Here is a 21952-nt window from a genome sequence, read left to right as displayed (position 1 = left end):
GTAACTTAGGCACTATTTAGAATGTGTGATGTAATTGTTGTCACGTGCGTACAATACAATAAGATGGAGTCGTAGCGTGTTCCTCGCGGTCTGGGCTGTATCCGACTGTATCGGCAGAAGACGAAGTAATCCTTCCTAGAAGCACTCCCGAACCTTCCCTACTATCACTCCGCCCCCTACATTGCTGGTGCTGTGACAGTGCTTCATTGCTGAGACGATCCTCCATTGCTGGTGCTACGACGATTCGCTACTCAGTCCAGAGACTGTCCGCCTCAACGACACTTCCAAGTTGTAACCCCATACGCAAACGCTGTTGTGCCGTGGCATTGGATGTTCTACTAACGGCACCCAGAGAGGCAAGCATCCGCGTAGCTAAGACAATTGTTTGCTGTTTGTGTTTTTTAGCGGACTGAATACTACGATGGAAGAACCTGCCCGTCTACGAACCTCGCGGAAAGCATACCGCGCGCACGTCACCAGAATCCTGAACAAAGTGGATGACACACTGGCCAATGACCTCGACGAACTAGCTCTGACTTATTTGAGAACTGCCATCACTCAGCTAGAGAAAAAGAAAGAGCAAATCACTGCCCTTGATCAACGAATCATTGACCTTATACAGAACCCAGATGAACTGGAAATAGCCATCTTAGATGCAGAGGAACTACAAGATCTGATTATGGAGAAAATCAATGAACTGAATCAACGGGTGGAGATGCAATCAAGACCGACTCACGTTGTCCCTGCAGTGTCATCAAGCGGCAAAGTAACCCAAGAAGCCATCCATGAGAATGTGAGTAACACAAATAACACACCTCAGTCAATTAACACCATTATCAATGACACACCTGCAGTTAGTGCAGCTAGTGATACCGTTGCAACCACATCATTAACACTTGAGTCAACCATTTCTAGTACACCACCCGTGGTTACATCACTTGAATCAATCCCACATCCAATTTCAGTGACATCAGTTTCCCACCCACTTGTGAGCCATGTACATAATGCAGGACCGCCTCTACTGATACCAGCAAACATGACTCAACATGAACCATTGTCAACCTCTGCTTATAGCTCACTACCGTTACCACCCTTGTCAACCCTTAACTTTGGGAGCAGTACCTCATCCACCGCTGCAACAGTACCGGTAGTAACATCTAGAGTAAATCCAGATTTGATGGGTGTCAGGACCACAATCACTGCAGTAGATCACCGTGACCACTCTCAACAATTTGCTGCAAGTAGGCTACCCAAGTTGACCTTACCGACATTCTCTGGAAACCCCCTAGCCTGGCTTACTTTCTGGGATTCATTTCAGGCTGCCATTCACTTGAACCCCAATCTCAGTGGGGTCCAGAAGTTTAATTATCTGAAGGCTCAACTTCAAGGAGATGCAGCACGAACGATTGACGGAATACCTCTCTGTGATCAGAACTATCTTCACGCAGTCACCCTACTTCAAAACCGTTTTGGGCAAACTCACAAGTTGGTTTCTGCTCACATGCAAGCCTTGCTACAGGTGCCAAACCCAACGAACACGTTAAGTAGTTTGCGCACATTTCATGACACAATTGAGAGCCACTCCCGTGGCCTATCGTCCCTTGGGAAATCTGAACAAAGCTATGGTGACTTGTTGGTGCCAATTATTCTGGGCAAACTACCCAAGGATATCAAGCAGAACTTGGCAAGAAACTCCACAAGTACAGAGTGGAAATTTTCTCAACTCATGTTAGCCATTCTCAGGGAGATAGAAATCTTAGAAACTGGTAACGCCAACCCTCACAGTTCCCCATTTACAGCTGCGTTTATGGTGAATTCCAAGCCACCTCGAAGCACCAAACCTCAGGACAAGGGACCACCAGCTTGTGTGTTCTGCAAGGGACCTCATACAGCCAACCAGTGTACTACAACTGATCATCATAGAAGACTAGACATTGTCAAGCAGAATAACCTATGCTTTAACTGTTTAGGGAAACACAAGGTCAGCACTTGCTCATCAAAACATCGCTGCCGCAAGTGCCATCGTAAGCACCACACCAGTCTTTGCACTGAAGTGATCACTGCCAAGAAAGAGGAAAACACTGAGACAACTCCAGTTGCCAAGACAACCTCAGTCACCAAGGAAGGGTCCTTTAGTACAGTGGTCTCTCAACCAGTAACAACTTCACTTCACCTGGCTAGTAACCAGACCTGTTTACTGAAGACTGCAGTAGCCACTATTTCAACTGGAGGTGTTTGTGTGGAATCCAACATTCTCTTTGATGAGGGATCGCAACGCTCCTTCCTAGCCAAAGGACTGGCAGACTGCTTACAAGTGCAGCCACATGACACAGTGGAACTATCTCTCTCTACCTTTGGCACTGGTACCAGTCGCACGGGCAAGTTTGATGTCGCCACAATCAATCTGCATAGTATCTCCGGACATTTGATACCATTAACTGTCTTGATTGTGCCAACCATTGCAGCACCGATACACACAGTGAATCAGAAGTCAATTGCTAACCTTCCTTATCTCAATGGATTACGTCTGGCACATCCAATTTCTTCAGGGGAACAATTCTACATTACCCTGTTAATTGGAGCAGATCAGTACTGGAAGATAGTAGAGGATCATGTGATCAGAGGCAATGGTCCAACGGCTGTAGGATCCAAACTTGGTTACCTACTTTCAGGTCCACTAGACACAGCCGCTTCAGGACAGTTAGTCACCAATGCATTCCATGTGGCAACTCAACCCACTGCAACCCCTGATTTAGAACAGTTCTGGAATGTGGAGTCAGTAGGAATTTCACCCAAGGATGAGTCACCAAACAATTTTCTGGACTCTTATATCACCAATAGTGTCGAACGCTTGAATGATGGTTCTTACTGCGCCCGTTTTCCGTGGAAGGACAGTCATCCTCCCTTACCCACGAATTTCTCAACTTCTGCTCACCGCACTAGATCACTGGCTCGCAAACTGGCACTGAACCCTTCATTGTTGACCAAGTACAGTGACATCTTAACAGATCAGGAACGCCGTGGTTTCATTGAGAGAATGACAGATCCAACCAGTACCACAAGATGCCATTACATACCACACCATGCTGTACGCAAGGACTCATCCACTACTCCAGTACGTATAGTGTACGACTGCAGTTGTCACCAAACAAGGAACCAACCTAGTCTTAATGATTGTTTACTTACCGGCCAACCCAAGCTTAATGATCTCTGCTGTATCATTTTAAGATTCAGACTCCACCCTGTAGGAATTTGCACAGATATTGAGAAAGCTTTTCTACACATACAACTTCACAAAGATGATAGGGACTGGACTAGATTCCTTTGGCTAAGTGATCCACAAGATCCAGACAGTGAGTTTGTTACATATAGATTTAGAGTTGTCTTGTTTGGTGCAGTGTGTTCACCGTTCATGTTAAACGCTGTCCTACATTGTCATTTAACTCAGTACAAATCACCAACTGCAGAGAACATGCTTGATGACTTGTATGTAGACAATATTGTATCTGGATGCCCAACAGAATCAGAAGCTATCAGTTTTTACAACAAAGCTCGATCCATAATGAATGATGCTCACCTCAACCTTAGAAGTTGGGCCTCTAACAGCTCCCGACTTATGGACCAAGCAAATAGAGACAAGGTTGCGGACACCAACAATCCAGTCAATGTTTTAGGACTACAGTGGAACACCCAGACAGATACATTAGCACTCACATCCAAGTGTTCCATCCCCAGTATCAACTCACTTATCACCAAGAGAGATGTCTTGAAGGAATCATCCAAGGTGTTCGACCCCCTGGGTCTACTATCCCCAGTAACTGTTAGAGCAAAGATCTTCATGCAGTCATTATGGCAGAGAAACATAGACTGGGACGAACCACTATCTGATGAGGACCAGCAAAAATGGCTTACAATTGCAGGGAATATCCAGGAGGCTAGAAGTTTACAGATTCCAAGACGATACTTCCCAACAGTTAGGGTTTCAGAACAACCTGACAGGCTACACGTCTTTGCTGATGCCAGTCTCACTGCTTATGGAGCTGTAGCCTTCCTTTGCAGTGGCAACAGCACATCATTCGTTATGGCAAAGTCCAGAGTCGCACCCCTCAAACCACTGACCTTACCTAAACTGGAACTGATGGGTGCACTGACAGCAGCAAGGCTATGTGACTTCATTGTTCAAGCTCTACACCCTCTCAGTCTGTCTACTCACTTTTGGTCAGACAGCCAGATCACTCTTCATTGGATCAAAGGAGAGAAACATGTCAATACATTTGTCACTCATCGTGTTGTCGAAATCCTCAACCACTCAAAACCAGATCAATGGCGATACTGTCCAACACAGGACAACCCAGCGGACTTGCTCACTAGGGGCATCACTTCATCTCAACTGAAGTTGTCAACGTTGTGGAAGCATGGACCTCAATGGCTCCCATCCGAGAACAGTTGGCCCACTTGGAGCTTCTCACCGACTATCGAATTGCAGGCACTGGCTGTTACCGCAACCAGTTTTAGTCCTTCAACTACTCCACAGTATGCAGGTACTTTACATATTAACTGTATTATTGACATCTCCAATTATAGCACACTGTCCAGACTTCTGGCAGTTACTGCATACGTGTATAGATTCATCTCCAATTGTAAGAAGCCACAGCAGGAACGAGAAACTGGATCATTGACACCATCTGAGCAACACCACGCTTCAATAATTTGGGTGAAGCAGTGCCAAGAAGAGGTTTACTCCAGAGAACTCGTGAACCTTACCACCAATCCCGCCAAGAGACTACCACTTGTTCGCCAATTACGTTTATTTGTTGACAAAGACCACCTGCTCCGCTGTGGTGGAAGAATCCACAACGCCCCCCTAAGCGAGACAGCAAAGTTTCCGCTTCTGCTACCACCCAAACATTGGCTAACATCTCTGATCATCCATAGTATACATGTACAGTTATTTCATGCTGGAACCAATGCTACCCTAACAGCCATAAGACAGAAATTTTGGATACCAACTGCCAGACAACGTATAAAGTCACAACTACGCCGATGTGTTATTTGCCGTAAACATAGCGGAAAGCCATACCAGATACCTGACCCTCCACCACTGCCACAGATTCGCACTTGTGCTTCAGTTCCCTTCACCATCACAGGCATCGACTTTACTGGGGCACTCTATGTACGCAGTAATCACACTGAGGAGAAAGTCTACATCTGTTTGTTCACATGTGCCACGAGTCGTGCCATTCACCTAGAGATTGTTACAGATTTAACAGTGGAGACTTTCCTTCTAGCATTCAGGAGATTTGCCAGCCGCAGGTCACTCCCACAAATTCTCGTGTCAGATAATGCTTCTACCTATCTGGCAGCTGCAGATGAACTGCAACAGCTTCTACAATCAGAACGTCTCACAGAAACACTTGGGAGGAAAGGTGTACAGTGGAAGTTCATCCCAAAACGTGCCCCCTGGTATGGTGGGTGGTGGGAGCGCCTTATCGGCTTAACAAAGATGTGCTTGAAGAAGGTACTGGGGAGATCAAAGATCAGCTTAGTTGTGTTGCAGACACTAATAGTAGAAGTAGAGGCCACACTCAATGACAGACCTCTGACACACGTATCCTCAGACCTCAGTGATGCCGAGCCACTCACACCATCCCATCTTTTACATGGTCATCGCATAACACCACTTCCTCATGAAGTAGTGGAAGGGCAGGACTTGACTGATCCCACATATGGTAGTATAACTGATGTTTCCCAGAGAGCAAAACTGCAAGCCTTTCTCTTCAACCAGTTTCAGTCACGCTGGAAATTTGAATACTTGACCTCCCTCAGAGAGTATCATAGAACCACAGGAAGCAACAATCAGCAGATTAAGCAGGGAGATGTTGTCCTGATGTGGGATGAAGCTCCACGAAGCACTTGGAGATTGGCGATTGTTGAAAAACTGATGATTGGGAAAGACGGACTGGTGCGTGCTGCCTACATCAAGACATCACAAGGAAGAACAAACCGCCCCATTGCCAAGTTGATACCGTTGGAAGTCTCATCTCCAACAGTTACTGAAACTGAAGGATCTACCAATGGTTGCCAGAAGGATACAATCAACAAGCCCACAGTGAAGAACACAGCTGATAAACGACCGAGAAGGGCAGCCGCTCACAGGGGCAGAGAGAGAGTTGCGAATTGGGTGAAACAGCTTGGTGCCCCCCCGGAAGATGTCATGGACTGACTGTATAGTTACAGCTAACAGTAATGCATAGTAGTAATATAAGTAACTTAGGCACTATTTAGAATGTGTGATGTAATTGTTGTCACGTGCGTACAATACAATAAGATGGAGTCGTAGCGTGTTCCTCGCGGTCTGGGCTGTATCCGACTGTATCGGCAGAAGACGAAGTAATCCTTCCTAGAAGCACTCCCGAACCTTCCCTACTATCACTCCGCCCCCTACAAGATTGTTGTCAAGAATGCACGTTATTACTTTAGCGCCACCTTAAGTGGTGGACTGGTGGTCCAACAAACATGCTCCTTCAATGGCGAGCAACTGCTTGCCCATGTGGTCCTTGCCACAGATACTCCATAGAACAGTCAACGGGTAAAATTTTAATCTCTAAAGGTAATGATGTTATCTATAGGAGGAGATCTCTTAAAACCAGTTTCTCCCCACCCCCAGTTGAGAAAATCTATCAAAACTTTAGCTGTCTATAGTTCATTGAGCTGTATAGCTACAGTTATGTGGCTTGTAACTAAAAAGTATTTGCATAGGCGATTCTAAGTTAGTTTTGAAAAATCTGAAAAGTAGGTGTCCAGATTCAGTGGTGGAATGGAATGGTAATTAGATAATTTCACCCAGTGGTCACCTCTTTATAAAGACAACCTCCTAACAATGACCAAGACCATTTTACTTTAAGGTTTAAATTGCTGCTATCTTGTTGTTTTAAAGTGTATCCCCATGCATAGTATGGTCTTGTTGATTAGTTCATGCCTAGAAAAATCAGAGTGGTATCTGACTTGTGATACAGCATTATGTCAGTGCAAAAACAGCTTAGCTGTACAAAAATGACGTGTCCATAAAACTAAAAGTAACTGACAACTAAAGGAGATAGTTATTATCTGGTAAGGCCCAATAAATGAATGTTAATACCAGAAACTAACTATAATGTACAAAAAATTGTGGTCGTTTATCATTGACTCGCACAGTCTTGCTTAATTTCTAATTGGCTAGTAATTTGGCTGCCTTTCTTCCTCTATAATGACTATTGAAAAAAGTACCAAATCACTAGCAAATTAGAGTTAACGGGAATTAACTAGTCAGACTGTACAAGTCAATGATAAAGGACCAATATTTTTGTAAATAATAGTTACAGCAGTTGCCAGCATCACCAGATATTAGTTCCTTAGTTGCCAGTTACTTTTAGCTTCGTGGACACATCTTTTTACATCGTATGGGGATGTATTCTAAAACAGCAATTTATACATTAAAGTAAAACACTCTATATAAAGAGATGGTCTTGTTAGGAGGTGGTCTTTATAAATAGGTGACAAATAGGTGAAATTATCTAAATACCATTCTATTTCACCATTTCATTTCACTGAATCCAGATGCCCAGGAAAAGTTGCAGCATAGATTCGCATTGTACATTTTGAAATGTTTTTAGCATAAATTTTAGACTGTTTTCGAGCTGTCAAATCGTAAAAATCCTGCAGCTTCTAGGGGTTGCCTGAAATTCTTACAGTCATACAATAGTCATGCTGTACCCTACTTAGTACCCTCTGTAGGTCAGGTCTAGAATCGCCACTGAGCATTGGACAGTGCAGTATAAAATAAAATACATACCGATCTATTTTGAAATACACGGCTTGTGACCATAAATCATAAACATGTCTGAAACTGTTTTTTTTTTTCTTCTTTATATTTTTCCTACTGACCAACCAATTTTGTTATAAAATATCACTAGGTATGGCCTCAGCCTCTTGGAAAATGCTTGACAACATTTTAAATTTGGCTGTCAAATTTCATGTGTCAATCCAAATTTCATTCACAAATTTCAGCAAAGTTTATATTTTAATCCAAATTTCAGTGGTGAAATTTCAGGGAACTTTTGTTTTAAAGTTCTAAATTTTAGTTAGGAGCCCACACAAAACACTGTTTGTCACATGATGACAAGTTATGCAGTAAATATTAAATGTCAGCGTTTCATGTTTCAAATTTCACATGTAAGGACTAAACCTCTCAGCTTTGACTGTCCAGGAAAAACACCTCAGTTGTTGCCGACAATATTCAGCTAGAAATAGCAAGGGGTATTACTTAAATTACCACTGCACTATGACTTGCAATCATTGTCAAAAAGTGAAAGTCATTAAACAAATTATTAAGGCCAATTTTAAGTTTATAGGTAGGCAAGAAGCTTTACTCCCATTTCTCCAGCCACCCAGCTGTAGATGGTTTGCAATTGCCTTTAAAAGACATGGTTGTTTTAACTGTAACTTTTCTGTACTACATCACCCCAATTTTGTTGGTAAAATATGTATTATGGCCTATATGGTAGTGACAAACATTTTGGATAATTTAAGTGTGTTAGTGCTATAGCCAGCTTTTAGTGTAAGGTTCAAGCTATAACATAACCATCGTGTAAGGCGAAGGAATGATTCCTACCCTAACACAACCTCCAGTTAAGCGGCCATAAAATTCGATGAAAATACTTTCCGTCAGACTTCACTGCTACTTAGAATGGTAGATTAACAGTGTATCTTACAATATTCCACATTGTTCACTAAAATATTCTAAAAATATATTATAAGACCACATAAACTTAATTTTTAGTTTCTCATCCCCACCCGCATCGCCATTTTTCTTACCTCATCAAGGATTGTGTGTACCACTGATGGCTTAGTACTAGTGCAGCCATCCAGTACCTTTTAAAGTTGGTACCCTAGAGCAGTCTAACAATACTACATTCTGAGTCATTTTAGCTAGCTAATTTAGTTTTTATTTTATTTATTAATGCTTTACAGCACAAGTGCTGAAGGTCTGTTATTTTATTTATTAATGCTTTACAGCACAAGTGCTGAAGGTCTGTTATTTTATTTATTAATGCTTTACAGCACAAGTGCTGAAGGTCTGTAGGGCACCTGGTCCTACAGCCTGCTCAATGACTTTAGCTACTTATAGACTTTAACTACACTACTTAAGGTGTGTTTGAAAAGTTGGAGAAAGGAGAAAAAATCCATGACTGGACCTAGGTGGCCTCGAACCTGCAGCCATCCGATTTACGCTCGAACGCTTACAGGAGTCTACCAGGTGGTCAGGATGTTTTCTCCTTGTTATTTTCATGTAATTATATCCATAGGAATTCTAGACAGTAACTCATTATCTCTAAGTACCCGAGTTATCTAGTTAGTAAAAATAAAATAAAAATCTGCCCTCCCGCACTGGTATTTTGAGTGCAGGAGGATGAGAAACTAATAATTTAGTTTATGTGGCCTAATGAATTCTCTGTTAATAGGATGAAACAGGCAGAACCAAAACATTATTATTAACCATTTGTAAAGTAATTGTTTAACTATTAACAAGGGGCAACATACTAATGTATATTACAGCCAGTAAGCTAGACTGAGTCCACCCACTGGATTCGTCTACTAACAAATCCGTCTGGAATATAAATTACATTATTGGTCCAGCTGGCGGGTGCTAGACTACCGTATGGAGGGAAACTTTGGCGGGGGTAAACTTCGGCGAGTAGCAAGCTAAAATATATTTGGCGAAATAAACTTTGGCGAATTCGAGCTCAATCTATAGCTATATAGATGCTATTCTCAGGCGATACGAGTAATTGGCGGGTTAAACTTTGGCGAATTTGTAGTGAATCGCAAATTCGCCAAAGTTTTCCCCCGCCAAAGTTCTCGAGTTTCCCTCTATACCTCGGTATTGTTTATTAAATTCACACAACTAACCATCGTAAAGAATCCATCAATAGCACACTGCCACTGAGCTTGTTTACTAGAAGGTTGTAGTCCATCTGTACTTGTAAGAGAAAATCATAATGTATTCGAGGGAAAACAGAGGGCCACAACGTAATCGGTACCAATCGCACGATTGTTTCCCCCGCAGACTGATCTTTATGAAGTACTCCATACTCGATAGCACGATCTGTAGCGTCCTGAATTAACTGCTTGAATGTTGTACCAGGCATCATGAAATCAACCAGATACGGTACTGAACCAGATACGGTACTGAACCAGATACGGTACTGAACCAGATACGGTACTGAACCAGATACGGTACTGAACCAGATGCGACACTGACTATTATAGTACGCTGTAATCTCTTTTTCTCGCTTTTTCAGTTTTATAGTCCTGTCCCAAGACTGTGAATCCACTAACTCCGGATGAATGTTATAAATGTTTAAAACCGCAAAAAAATAAAACTAACCCCGGTATATATTACCATAGATACTACGGAATGAGTTAATCCCTTGGTGGGGAAACAATCGCTGATCAATTGGAATTTGCTGACTCATGAAAGCTAGCAGTATTTTGTTTTATTTTTTATTAATACTTTACAGGACTGTACAGATCAATACAAAATTAAACTTAAAAGCGTAACTATTAAATATTGTAATTGTATTGTATTTTTTACTGTATACAGAAACCACCACAGCAATGATCACACTACTATTAATTTATACTAACCACTAACTGTGATAACGCAAGGCTTGACATTGTTGATGTCAGAATTTTTAACCCTAGCACACCCTCAAACCAACCCCTACACTCTGCATACCGACGTCATGACAAGGAAATGAGACGTGAATACCAACAACGGGTTCATGAAGTAGAGAATGCCTCATTTACTCCTTTAATTTTCACCACTACTGGTGGAATGGGTGATGCTGCTACTCAGTTTTATAAGAGATTGGCCAACCTTTTGAGTGCAAAGCACAGTCTTTCTTATGGAATAGTGATGGGATGGCTGAGATGTAAATTAAGCTTCTTTTCTTTGTTGAGATCTGCAATTAATGTGCATTTACTGCATTCGCGGTGCTAGGTCCAGTTTGCGCTGTCCCATTGTTGAGGCACCGATTGCTGTGCAGGTCACTGAGGCCCATATTTACGTTCACTTGTATTTGCTTATTATGTACTGTATTATCTTATGTATATATAGACAAGTAAAAAAAAAACTATTAATTTATACTTAGTTAAAATTTATATGTCAATAATATAATTGTGGAGGTATAATAAGAGTAGAGGTAAGCATTAATAATAGTTCTTGAGTGTGGCTGTAGAAGTCTTTGATTAATTATGGCCCCGTGTACGGCTTGCCTGTTTGGATTAGGTAGTTTCCACTTGCGTAGCTACTTGTACTTGACTATGAATGATTTTGTACATCATAGCTAACCAGTTTCCAATTTTTGTGTCGTTCTTCAGGAGTTGGTAGCTAGGTCAAGGTAGTCACAATACAGTATCTCAGTTACACTGGCCCAGGGTAAATATATAGTTGTTTGTAATACTGAAACCTGGCAGCTCTACGTTGCATGGACCATCTCAAACTCGTGTACATTACTGTTGGTGTGTGGAGACCATACAAACGATTGACATATATTCTAAAATGGGGGATAACCGTTGCTAAATAACACTTTTTTTTTCTTACTCTGTAGAGGGCAAGAGGAGGTGTTTCATCATAGGAAAGCCCATTGGCAGTGCTTGCTTTGCAGACAGCATGTTGGATATGGTTTGCCCAATTGAGGTGTTCATCAGTTGTAACACCTCAGCTGTATGTAGGTAAGTGGCGTTTTTAGATTGATGGATTTGATGTTGTTTCATAAAATATGCTGAATCAGTTGTTAATATCCTGTTAGTAATTTTGAGGTGTACACATTTAAAAAGCTGAGCTTTACTGAAAATGAGCATCTACAGATTCCCCACTGTTGTTGAGTGTTGTTGTTGCAAATTCATGAATGGTGTGTGAATCAGTTGTGTTTCACAGGACCTCTTTTTTCTGGAAACAGTGTTGCTCTTCCTGAATCATGGCTACACCTTTGCATAGCTGAACTAGTTAATTATTCAAGGCTGTGTCATGCATGAGTGTTGGTTTTTGTGATTGGGATCCTATGGTGAATTGGTAGCTAAAGTTTGATGCATGAGTACTGCTCATGCACCAAACTCTATTAGCTAGTAGCTATAGTATGGTGTATGTGAATCTGTACAATTTGTATGAGACATTGCACTGGCTGTATAACGCAAGGCAAATTTTTCCCAAAATTCTTTCAGAAGTTTTCCAAAATTTATGCTCTTCGGTGTTCCCATTATGCTTGCATTATGCTGCTAGGTTAGCAACATTTCTTACAATCATCTAGGAAAATTTTAATCAGTGATTGCTTAATTAGAGTATTTCACTACAAAGTGACTGTTCTATTAGATAGTATCGATCTATAAAATTAAGCTCCATAATTTGAAACATCCTCCTAATATGCTGGCATAGCACTCCCGTTCATTATCCTTTTTTATGCTGATATATATAAATAGCTATATCTGGGAATGCATATATTAGTATATTTTTCATGGCTTTAGGGCCATTCTCAAAACAAATATTTTTGAAATCAAGTCTTAGGAGGGTATTTCTGCTGATTGTTGATGCTATTTTGAATGCAAATAGGCTTAGAAAAATTAATTAGTTTAAAGCTATACTTTCTGGACTGAATTTAAGGACAATTTTTTAAAGTTTAAGTGTGCTATTTTGAAAACAAGCCTTGAAATTGGGTAAACCTACGCAATTGCTATTAACTTTAACTCTGATTAAACAAACACATTGGTATAACTATCAAAAATTCCCAGGAGAGGAGAGACATACTTATTTAAATATTATTAGTGAATTTCACTACTAATTTCTGCCACAATACTCACAATTAAGTAGTGACATTCACTACTTTTGTAGTGACCTTCCCTACATAGTAGTAGTGAACGTCACTACACAAAATAGTGAGTATTGTGGAAGACATTAGTAGTGACCTTCACTAGTTTGTTTTTGCTGCTTGGTGAATTGGTCACTGAGTTGAATACTAGCATCCATGCACTTAAACTTAATTGGAGTAGTTTGGCTGTCCAGAGCATCGAAATGGAATGAACACTGACAGCTGCAAACCTAGTGCATGGCATTAGCTATAGTATAAAAATGGTTTAGTTACTCACGGTTACTTGTATTGTATGGTAGCTGTGTTTCCTTATTGCTAGCTAATTGCTTATTGAGTAGTGTTGTTAATGTTTGTAGAGCTAAGCAGCTGGAAACATGATAGCTGTATAAATTGTGGTACGTAGCTATGCATGCTAAGTGCCATATCACTAGAAATTATGGGCTATAGCTTGTTTTATGTTGACTTGTGACTCATGCAGTGTTTATTGTAAATTTTAAAATCTCAGACTTCCCCTAAACTGAATTGAGTTACAATATTGATTTTTTAAATAGCACACAAAACTATCAAAATGCCCTCAGATTCAATCTCAGACAGTCTAATAAATGAATTAAAAATTACATACACAATCTTAAAATGCTCTCGGGATGGTCTATTTTTTAGAAGATTTTGAAATATTTTTAGCAGGTTAGGCAGTGCTACAAATGAGTCAAATTTCTAGATTGTATGTAACTGCATTCGTGAATTGTTAAATTTTTTGAGGATCCAGCTGCTCAATGCGTACATACTATATACACTACTATTGTACTGTATAAGTTGTGGGTGCTATTTGAGTAATTCATTGTGTGTATTTTGCTTCAAAGATGGATCAGTCGTATCACCCATGACAGCATATTTGATTTTATTCAAAGCTACATTAATAAATTATCAAATTTCACAATCAAAATCAGCCAGACTAGAATGGCCTGCTTTCACTGGCTGCTTTCCCCAAGCACAGTGGTGAACCGTACAAAGCATTAGTGGTCCTCTGGCCAGTGCTGTATGTCTATACAGCTCTGTGATATTAACTAAAGGCCTGTGCTGTAAATTTCCTTTCGTCGTAGCCAGTTTTGAGACCTAAATGGCCCATAGTTTGGCCTAATTCATTTCTGTGTATTCCTCTGTTATACAATTTCTTGCCCTCCCATCCCCTCCACCCCTCAACCCCACCCACCACCCGCCACTTGCACCACCCAAACACACCACCCCCAGCCCTATTGGAGCTTGCTTGATATAGAGTAAAACCTATAAAAAATTATGGGAAATTTAGTTACTTGTACAGTGGATGCTCTGGAAGGTAAGGATCCATATAAAAAGTGGGAAAGAATAGTTATATAGCTTCAACCATTGGCAAGCTACGATATTTAAACCCAGAAATTCTCAAGACTTTTAAATAAGCAATAAATAAGACCAGTTTTCCCAGACTAGATCTGCTACATTCACTGGAAGGGGTTCTAAGTTGTTTAAGAATTTTGTCATTTGGTGATTGAAACCTTGTAACTCAATAAGTACTATAGTAGCAAAATCTGAGGAGTTATTATTTGCTTTCATGCAATACTGTATAGTGGGAAATTTTTGAGGGATGAAACTTTCGCGAAACTGTGAAATACATTTTTCGCATTTTATAATTCATGAAAGTCTAGAAATGGTTTTGGTAAGGTAACTAATAGCTTTGTGTATAAACTAAAACATTTCATGATTATATTTTCATGAAGCTATCATTATACTCATGATGAAATTCCCAAAAGTTTTGTCCCTTGAAAATCTGTGTTGACAAGTGATCATTTTAATAGTATACATCAACACCAACTATAACACTGCATTGTATTGCTTGCAACTTTCTGTATCATCGTTGTTGCCATTCATGTGTGGATTCAACCATACAAGAGTACAACCCTCAATGTGATTGATACACTGGTCCTACTGACAATGGTGTTGGTCATCAACTCTCAGCTTATCAAGGCTTTCAACTATAGCAGTCATTGTGGTTATGGTAACTTTTCCCTTGTTGCTTACTTTCTTGGCTAAGTTTAAAGAAATAATCAACTTTATTGGCTAGAAAAAGTAGAAAATATCACAGACGACAAATATACCTCAGTATGATAAGAAATGAAGCTGATGATAATCAAGGTAAAGCAACACTGTTATAGACATTCATGAGTATAATGTAAAATAGTAAGGGAAACTTACAGATGAAGGGTGAAATATAGTTTAAAAATTGTATACACTGAAACCTCTGTAATCTGACACCTCTGTAATCCAGAATACCTCTATAATCTGACATTGTTCTGTATACCAAAAAGACGTAATACTACCTCAATAATCTGACATCCTTGCTAATTTTCTTATCCCAATGGGCATCGGATTATAGAAGTTTCAGTTATACACAATGCTTAGCACCTACTGTATGTATCGGAGATATAAATGCAATCCTCCAAAGTTATAGCTGAGTATATATGAAAACATGCGCCTGCAGCACCACCCATTGGCACATTTAACCTACTAGGAATAGTTTGCATATGAAATTCACATGGTCCTTTGTATGTGCCTCTGTTATGAATGCTCTATTAGGACAGTTTTGACTGTTTTATTAAAATAGATCTATATAAAACTATCTCAATCTGTATAATTATAAAGGTTTTTAATGCAAACCCCTAAACCCACCTTTGATGAATCAATGTAAATTACATTGTAGCTATACTGCCCTGCTCTATTCCTATTTATTCTATAAACTTGTGCTGCTAAACTAGCGTTTCTAGCTGCATGCTGCAAAACCTACAGTACAAGATTAACTTTCAGAAGGGGTTTCCCAGAACCCAGAAAACCCCCTAATATTCCACTGACTTTTTACCTGTAATTACAAGCCTATACAATGTTTAATTCTGGTCCTACCAGTGCTATACCATGCTATAATTGCACATTCCTTCACCATGCAATTTACCATGATGCAGGGATACCAGAGGCATTATTATATGGCCTAACACATCTCTCTGGGTAATGATACTATTATTTGTAAGATACTGTTGTTAATGTGTGCTACACATAATTGTAACACATAATGTTTTTTTTCTTTCTAGGATAAAGGAAGAGGAAGATTGTTTGACAAAAAAACTAAGTAACCAGTATTTCTATAAACAATTTTGTGCTGATTTGTTATTCTAACTTTATACACACCATTACATTCTTTTATCTCTTTTAATCACGTTTCTTCCCATAAATGTGATTCATTACAGTGCATTCAAGAATCATTACATTTGTTTGTTATCAGATGAAGACGCATTGCAGTGTTTCGAGTAGCATTAGTAGTTGGCAGTGTGTTAACAGATACGTACAACATCATGCAAACACATAATACATATCTGTGCATGCCTTTATCTTCAGAATGGAATGATTTTTCCATCCTTGATACTCCACCTAACACATTTATCCCAAGCAATATTGAGATGGAAGCTATAAATATATTCATCTTACTTTCTTTAATACATTGTAAACAAGGGGCATGCCGTGGTTTTCTGAAATTGTTAAAGTAAAAATGTGCATGTTTGTTTATTTGTACAAGTACACACAAAAAATGTGGAATTTTCAACTAGAATAGGGACCATAGCACATTGATAACTACTGTGTATTTCCACTATGGTATCTTGAGCACAGTAGGGATAAAACACTTCTTATTGTTTTACTGTGATTTAATATCGTGCACTATTCCAGCTTGTTTCAGTACTTTTTATCGATGTGCTATGGTCCCTACTCTAGTTGAAAATTTCAAATTTTTGGTGTGTACTTGTTTGTTAACTTAAATAATTATTATGACTAGTGAACCCACGCATACCACATCTGAAATGGTGCCGCACGCCCCAGCTATATCAATTATCATCTGAAAAGTGAAGTATTGTTGTCAGCTATGCTCAATCATATACATATAATATATACCTTACCCTATGGTTCAACCCATTACACAGCGTTTCAAATCAAGAACTATTCAAAAAGCACCTCTGCAATCCACACATACCAAACAATAGTGCCACACGCCCCAGTTATATCAATTATTGTCTGAAAAGTGAAGTATCCATTACAAGGGGTGACACACAGACACTCACTGTAGGTAGATCTGCGACTGTAGTCAAAGTCTAAGTCAAAGGTCAAGGCCACCAAAATTGTGCCAAATCAATGGTCAAGTGTATAAAAATTCCAACCCACAATCGAAAAGTACTGAAATATCATTGTTAAGTCACCAGTCAAAGATCAAAAAGGCTCTTAGTCACAGGTCAAAGTGAAATTTCGGCAGTCAAGACTTTGACCATGGTTACAGATCTACCTACAGTGAGTGCCTGTGGGGGCGCATTACACTTCATTGTTGGCTATTTTTAACCAGTATCACAGCTTAGTCTTACTTGCTGCAGTACAAATCAAGAACTGTTCAAAAAGTACCTCTGCAGTCAGAATAGCCACTATGAAAAGTATGGATGATTTCCGTTACGATGGGAAGTCATCACATGCTACCACCAAATTGACACTTTTCGCTATCAGCAAAGATGAATGGCACGCAAAAGAGAACACTGGTAAGTCCATGAAGAATGCATTGTATGTACTGCGCTGTGCTGTTGAACAGTGAAAAAATCAAGCCCGTAGCTTTAGCTGTTATTGAGTTACACTTGTCTGAAGGCATCAGTCAGTTACTTACTCAGTCAGTTAATCACTAGAAACTTCCATTAAATAAATATTTTAAAATTCTGTAGCAACTTGTTGAAAGCATTTCGGGTTGATCTGAAGGCTTATTTGGGCTTAGTTTTGCCTAACCAATACTGCCTCCTCATCGATGTCAGGGAAAATTAAGGCTGGTTTTTGGGTGATGTTATTTCGAGGGCCATGCCTCTTCTTTTGTGGTCCCTACTATACAGTACTATCGTACTGTCTGATACTTGTCTTCTACACCCGCATAAACAAAATGTTTATACTGAAAGCAGTTGTATGTGAGAAATATAAGCCATTATAGAGTCTATAATTAACCTTCAGGTATGTAAGCATTGCTTTATGGCAGTTCATATATGCCTGTTTGAACTACAGTTGAAGTGAGTTGTTAAAAATGTGTGAATGCCCTTAAATATCTGAAAATAATTCTATTATCTAGCTCTTATAGGACTCCCATCCTCTCCATTTTAGCTACATAGCTGTGAAATCCAAATATGTGTTCAGTAAAGAAAACAACACAGCTAACCTTGCCTGCAATAGCAATTCCAGTATTTTATACGTGGCAAAGTTTGCAGAAAGATTTTTCTGCGAACAATTCATTGGTGAACTGACACAAATGATTCACTGCAATGCAAGTCCTAATCAAGCAATCTGATCCTATATAGGGTATTCTGTGGGGTGAGGAATATGATGTTAAACAGTAACTCATTCAGTGTTTTTATTCTGATTTTAATAAAGGAATAGTAATGTATATACTGTCGCTAATTATACTCCAGGAGTGTGGCAATTCTTTAAACCTGAAATGGCTCACTATGCACAAATTATGCTTGTTCAATGAAATTCAGTCTAACTTATTATTCAATCTCAGAAAGGTTAGGTTTTTTCTGCGAATTAGGGCACGCCTCCAGACCCATATGATCCTTGTGCTGTTTATACACTCCTCTAGCTGGTTTTATCAATTAGTTACCAGTTTTCTTAGCTCTTTCTGTATACTGTTAGCAGTTTGCTAATTTCAATTGTCACTATCATCCTCAACAAAACTTATGTGGAGACAAAGATAAGCCTACGGTACATGCTGGCATTACACATGGCAGTAAACACCTGTGTGTATGACTGAAGCAACATCAAACAGGAAAAAATTGTGCAAATCGATATACATGGCTGTTACTGAACTGAGCTTGTCTGAATGCATCAGTCAGTTAGCCAGTTAGTTAGTTAAAATTTTCATGTGGTAAAAACGTTTCAGGTCACACTGAAAGCAAGTTTGGTTATGTCTAGCCAATATCACCTAGATAAATGAAGGTATTGTGAGACCGGTTTATGGTCATTGTCTATTTGTGAATAAATCATGATCCCTAATCCCTACTATAATCTCTGTACTGTGTGATTGATGTAAGTCAATGTTTTATATTTTCCATTAGCATCATGGCTGGATTAATTATCATGTGGATATGTTTTATTATGAGTGATCTAGTTTATGGTAAGGTGATCACCATTAACAACAATGGAAGCAATGCTACTGAGTGCTGTGTGGAATGACTGTGCTTATCAGGGGCGTAGCCAGGGGGGTTCAAAGGGTTCGGACGAACCCCCTTTTCAGAGTTAAGTTTTTTAAATCGTGATACTGCATGGTTAACTAGAACTGAATTACACAAATCCACTGAAATGGGTAGCTACAGGTCTTCAGGCAGAGGAATTCAAGTACCTCTATTCGCTATTGCGAATGAATTTATAAGAATACACATGTTTACACGTGTACACGTGTTTACATGTGCACACCTACGAAATTCTATACTAAGGGCAGAACCCCCCTTTTGGAAATCCTGCCTACGCCCCTGCTTATGTAATTCGATTCATACTGCTTTATCTTCCATTGAGAATGATGTCATTGTTAACATTACCTCTGAAGTAGTTTTATTAACCTCACATACTTATTATGAGTTTAATAGATGCACACAACATTACAATAACTGGTAATGATGCTATTATCATGTGTAACAATAGTGGAGGTATGTATATACTGTAAGTCATGTAGTGATGTCATCATTGAGGGGATCACATGGGACCAGTCCAGGAATCACATTTGCTAATACAACAAACATGTTAATTACAAGATGTGTTTTCCAATGGTTTAGGGTTTGTAGAGCCATTTTAATTATCAATCGATCCAACAGGAAACATCTCCATTATTAACAGCATGATCCAGTATACTGGCACTGAAGATGTATTATTGTGTTCTCAATATGGTGGTTTAAGTTTTTCATTAAGGAATCCTAACATGTACATAGATTTAACAATTTCTGGAACACTATTTCAGTATAATGGACATTCGGGTCATCTACTTTCTGATAATGCATTGACTGGTTCAATGATATTGTACACATATTATGATGGTTTAAATTTAGGCTTAATGACAAATATGACTATTTAGTAGAAAACACAGTGTTATCTTCAAATAGTATCCCAGGCATGTATCTTTTGGAAAGAGCTGTGAATTCTGAAATAACATTAGTTAATGTTACAATGTTTAACAACAGTAATGGTGGACTAAAAATTCTTACTGGAAATGAGAGTATCTGGCTCAATTTTTTGTCATCCAGTTTCAGTTACAACACTAATGAAGCATTGATGTTACAATTAAGCAAGCGAAGTGATCACTGTAATATTGTTATCACAAACTTTACAAAGGAATCAGTGATGGTGTGGCTATGTATATTTACATGCTTAATAACAACATTGATATTAATATATCTCACTGTAAATTTGATAGCAACACTGGAGACAGCAAAATAGTTTATGCTACATTGTACATGCCTGTGCAGCTGCTTGGTAACACTCAAGGAAAGATATATGCATCCTTTTGCAGTTTTATTCATATTAAAATTGGATCCACATTACATCTCTCACAAATGTTACTCAAGTTTTACGATTCCAATTTATTTCAAAGCAACTCGGCAAGGAGTGGCATAGCAATATACTTTGAACAGAACTCACAAGTTACAATTGACAATTGACAATAATACAACTTTACAATTTATTACCAACACTGCCTCAGTATATGGTGGAGCTATATATGCAGATGTGGAAAACTGTTATAATCATGGAACAGTCTTTATCAACATTTCAAATTACAATTCTTTTACTTTTGTTAACAATTCTCTGGTAATTCAATATATTTCAACATAACAGCATCATGTGATGTGGTGAGAGATAAAACTAGCAATGACTCTGTTGTTCATATTCCATACAAGTTTACATATACTCAACGTCGTGGCACTATTGGACCTGCAGTAGCTACATCACCTTATGAGATCAAGTTGTGTTCACCAGCTGATTGTAGCGTAACCAATAATGACAGGTCTACTTGTCTGATTGAAAGCACTAAAATGTTAGGACAATCAATTTACTTTAATGCCACAGTTTGTGATTATTATAGTAAGAATGCCGAGTCAGTGCAATTTCAAATGAAGTGTATTAACTGTGGTACCAAGTATCATTTACCTCATAATGAAATTCTTGTACACACTGGAACTACCACCAAATTTAATGTCCATTCAACAAATGCTGCCCATGACAACAGATCCTGTAAATATCACACTTGATATTTCTTCAGTTCTTTCTCATGAGTACAGACAATTGAGTGCAACACTGTCACTGACCTTATCATCTTGTTACAATAGATTTGTGTTTGACAATACTTCAAAACAGTGTGAATTTTACAAATATGACAAGGATATTGTACAGTGTTTTGAGGATCATGCTGAAATTAAACAAGGATATTGGTTTGGTGTCTTCTCTGACATACATACTGTTTCTATTTCTCCTAATTTCTATTGTTACTTTGTTAACTGACAAGAAACTAGAACTAGCTATTTCATTTTATCAAAAGTGATTGCTGCTCAATGTAGTCCACACAGGAGAGGACCAGCTTGTGGGGAATGTAGTCCAGGTTATTCATTATCATATGACACTCCTGATTGTGTTAGTAATGACAAGTGTTCTACTGGAATGACAGTACTAGTAGTAGTGTTGACAATGTTGTATTGGATTGCTCTGATAGTAATTGTCCTGGCTGTGATCATTTTAGAGACCAAATTTCCTTGGAGTATCTTTATGGAATAATTTACTTTTACAGTATTGTAGACATTGTTTTGGTTGATAAACTGTGTATTTCTGATGGAGTGTTTTACACAGTTTCGGTCTTGTCAAGCTTTGCAAAGTTAACACCTCAGTTTCTTGGTAAATTCTGCCTTTTACAGGAACTAAACACAATTTACCAACAGTTTATCCACTACTCTCATGTGCTTTGTGTTTGGTTTATC

At 39.0% G+C, this 21952-nt stretch overlaps 1 protein-coding gene across 1 annotated transcript in view; it reads right to left on the bottom strand.

Moving 5' to 3' along the window:
* The window catches only part of LOC136248269 (glutathione synthetase-like), a 42377-nt gene extending 32159 nt beyond the window's left edge, over positions 1-10218 (bottom strand). Inside the window, exon 1 of the mRNA XM_066040068.1 lies at positions 9949-10218. Coding sequence (XP_065896140.1) covers positions 9949-10190 — 242 coding nt within the window. The 5' untranslated portion in view covers positions 10191-10218. The remainder of the gene's footprint in view (positions 1-9948) is intronic.
* Positions 10219-21952: the final 11734 nt, after the last annotated feature.

Source organism: Dysidea avara, chromosome 3 (assembly GCF_963678975.1).
Source record: "Dysidea avara chromosome 3, odDysAvar1.4, whole genome shotgun sequence".
NCBI lineage: Eukaryota > Metazoa > Porifera > Demospongiae > Dictyoceratida > Dysideidae > Dysidea > Dysidea avara.
Note: the sequence above shows the minus strand (reverse complement) of the source record. Positions and strands in the feature narration are given on the sequence as shown.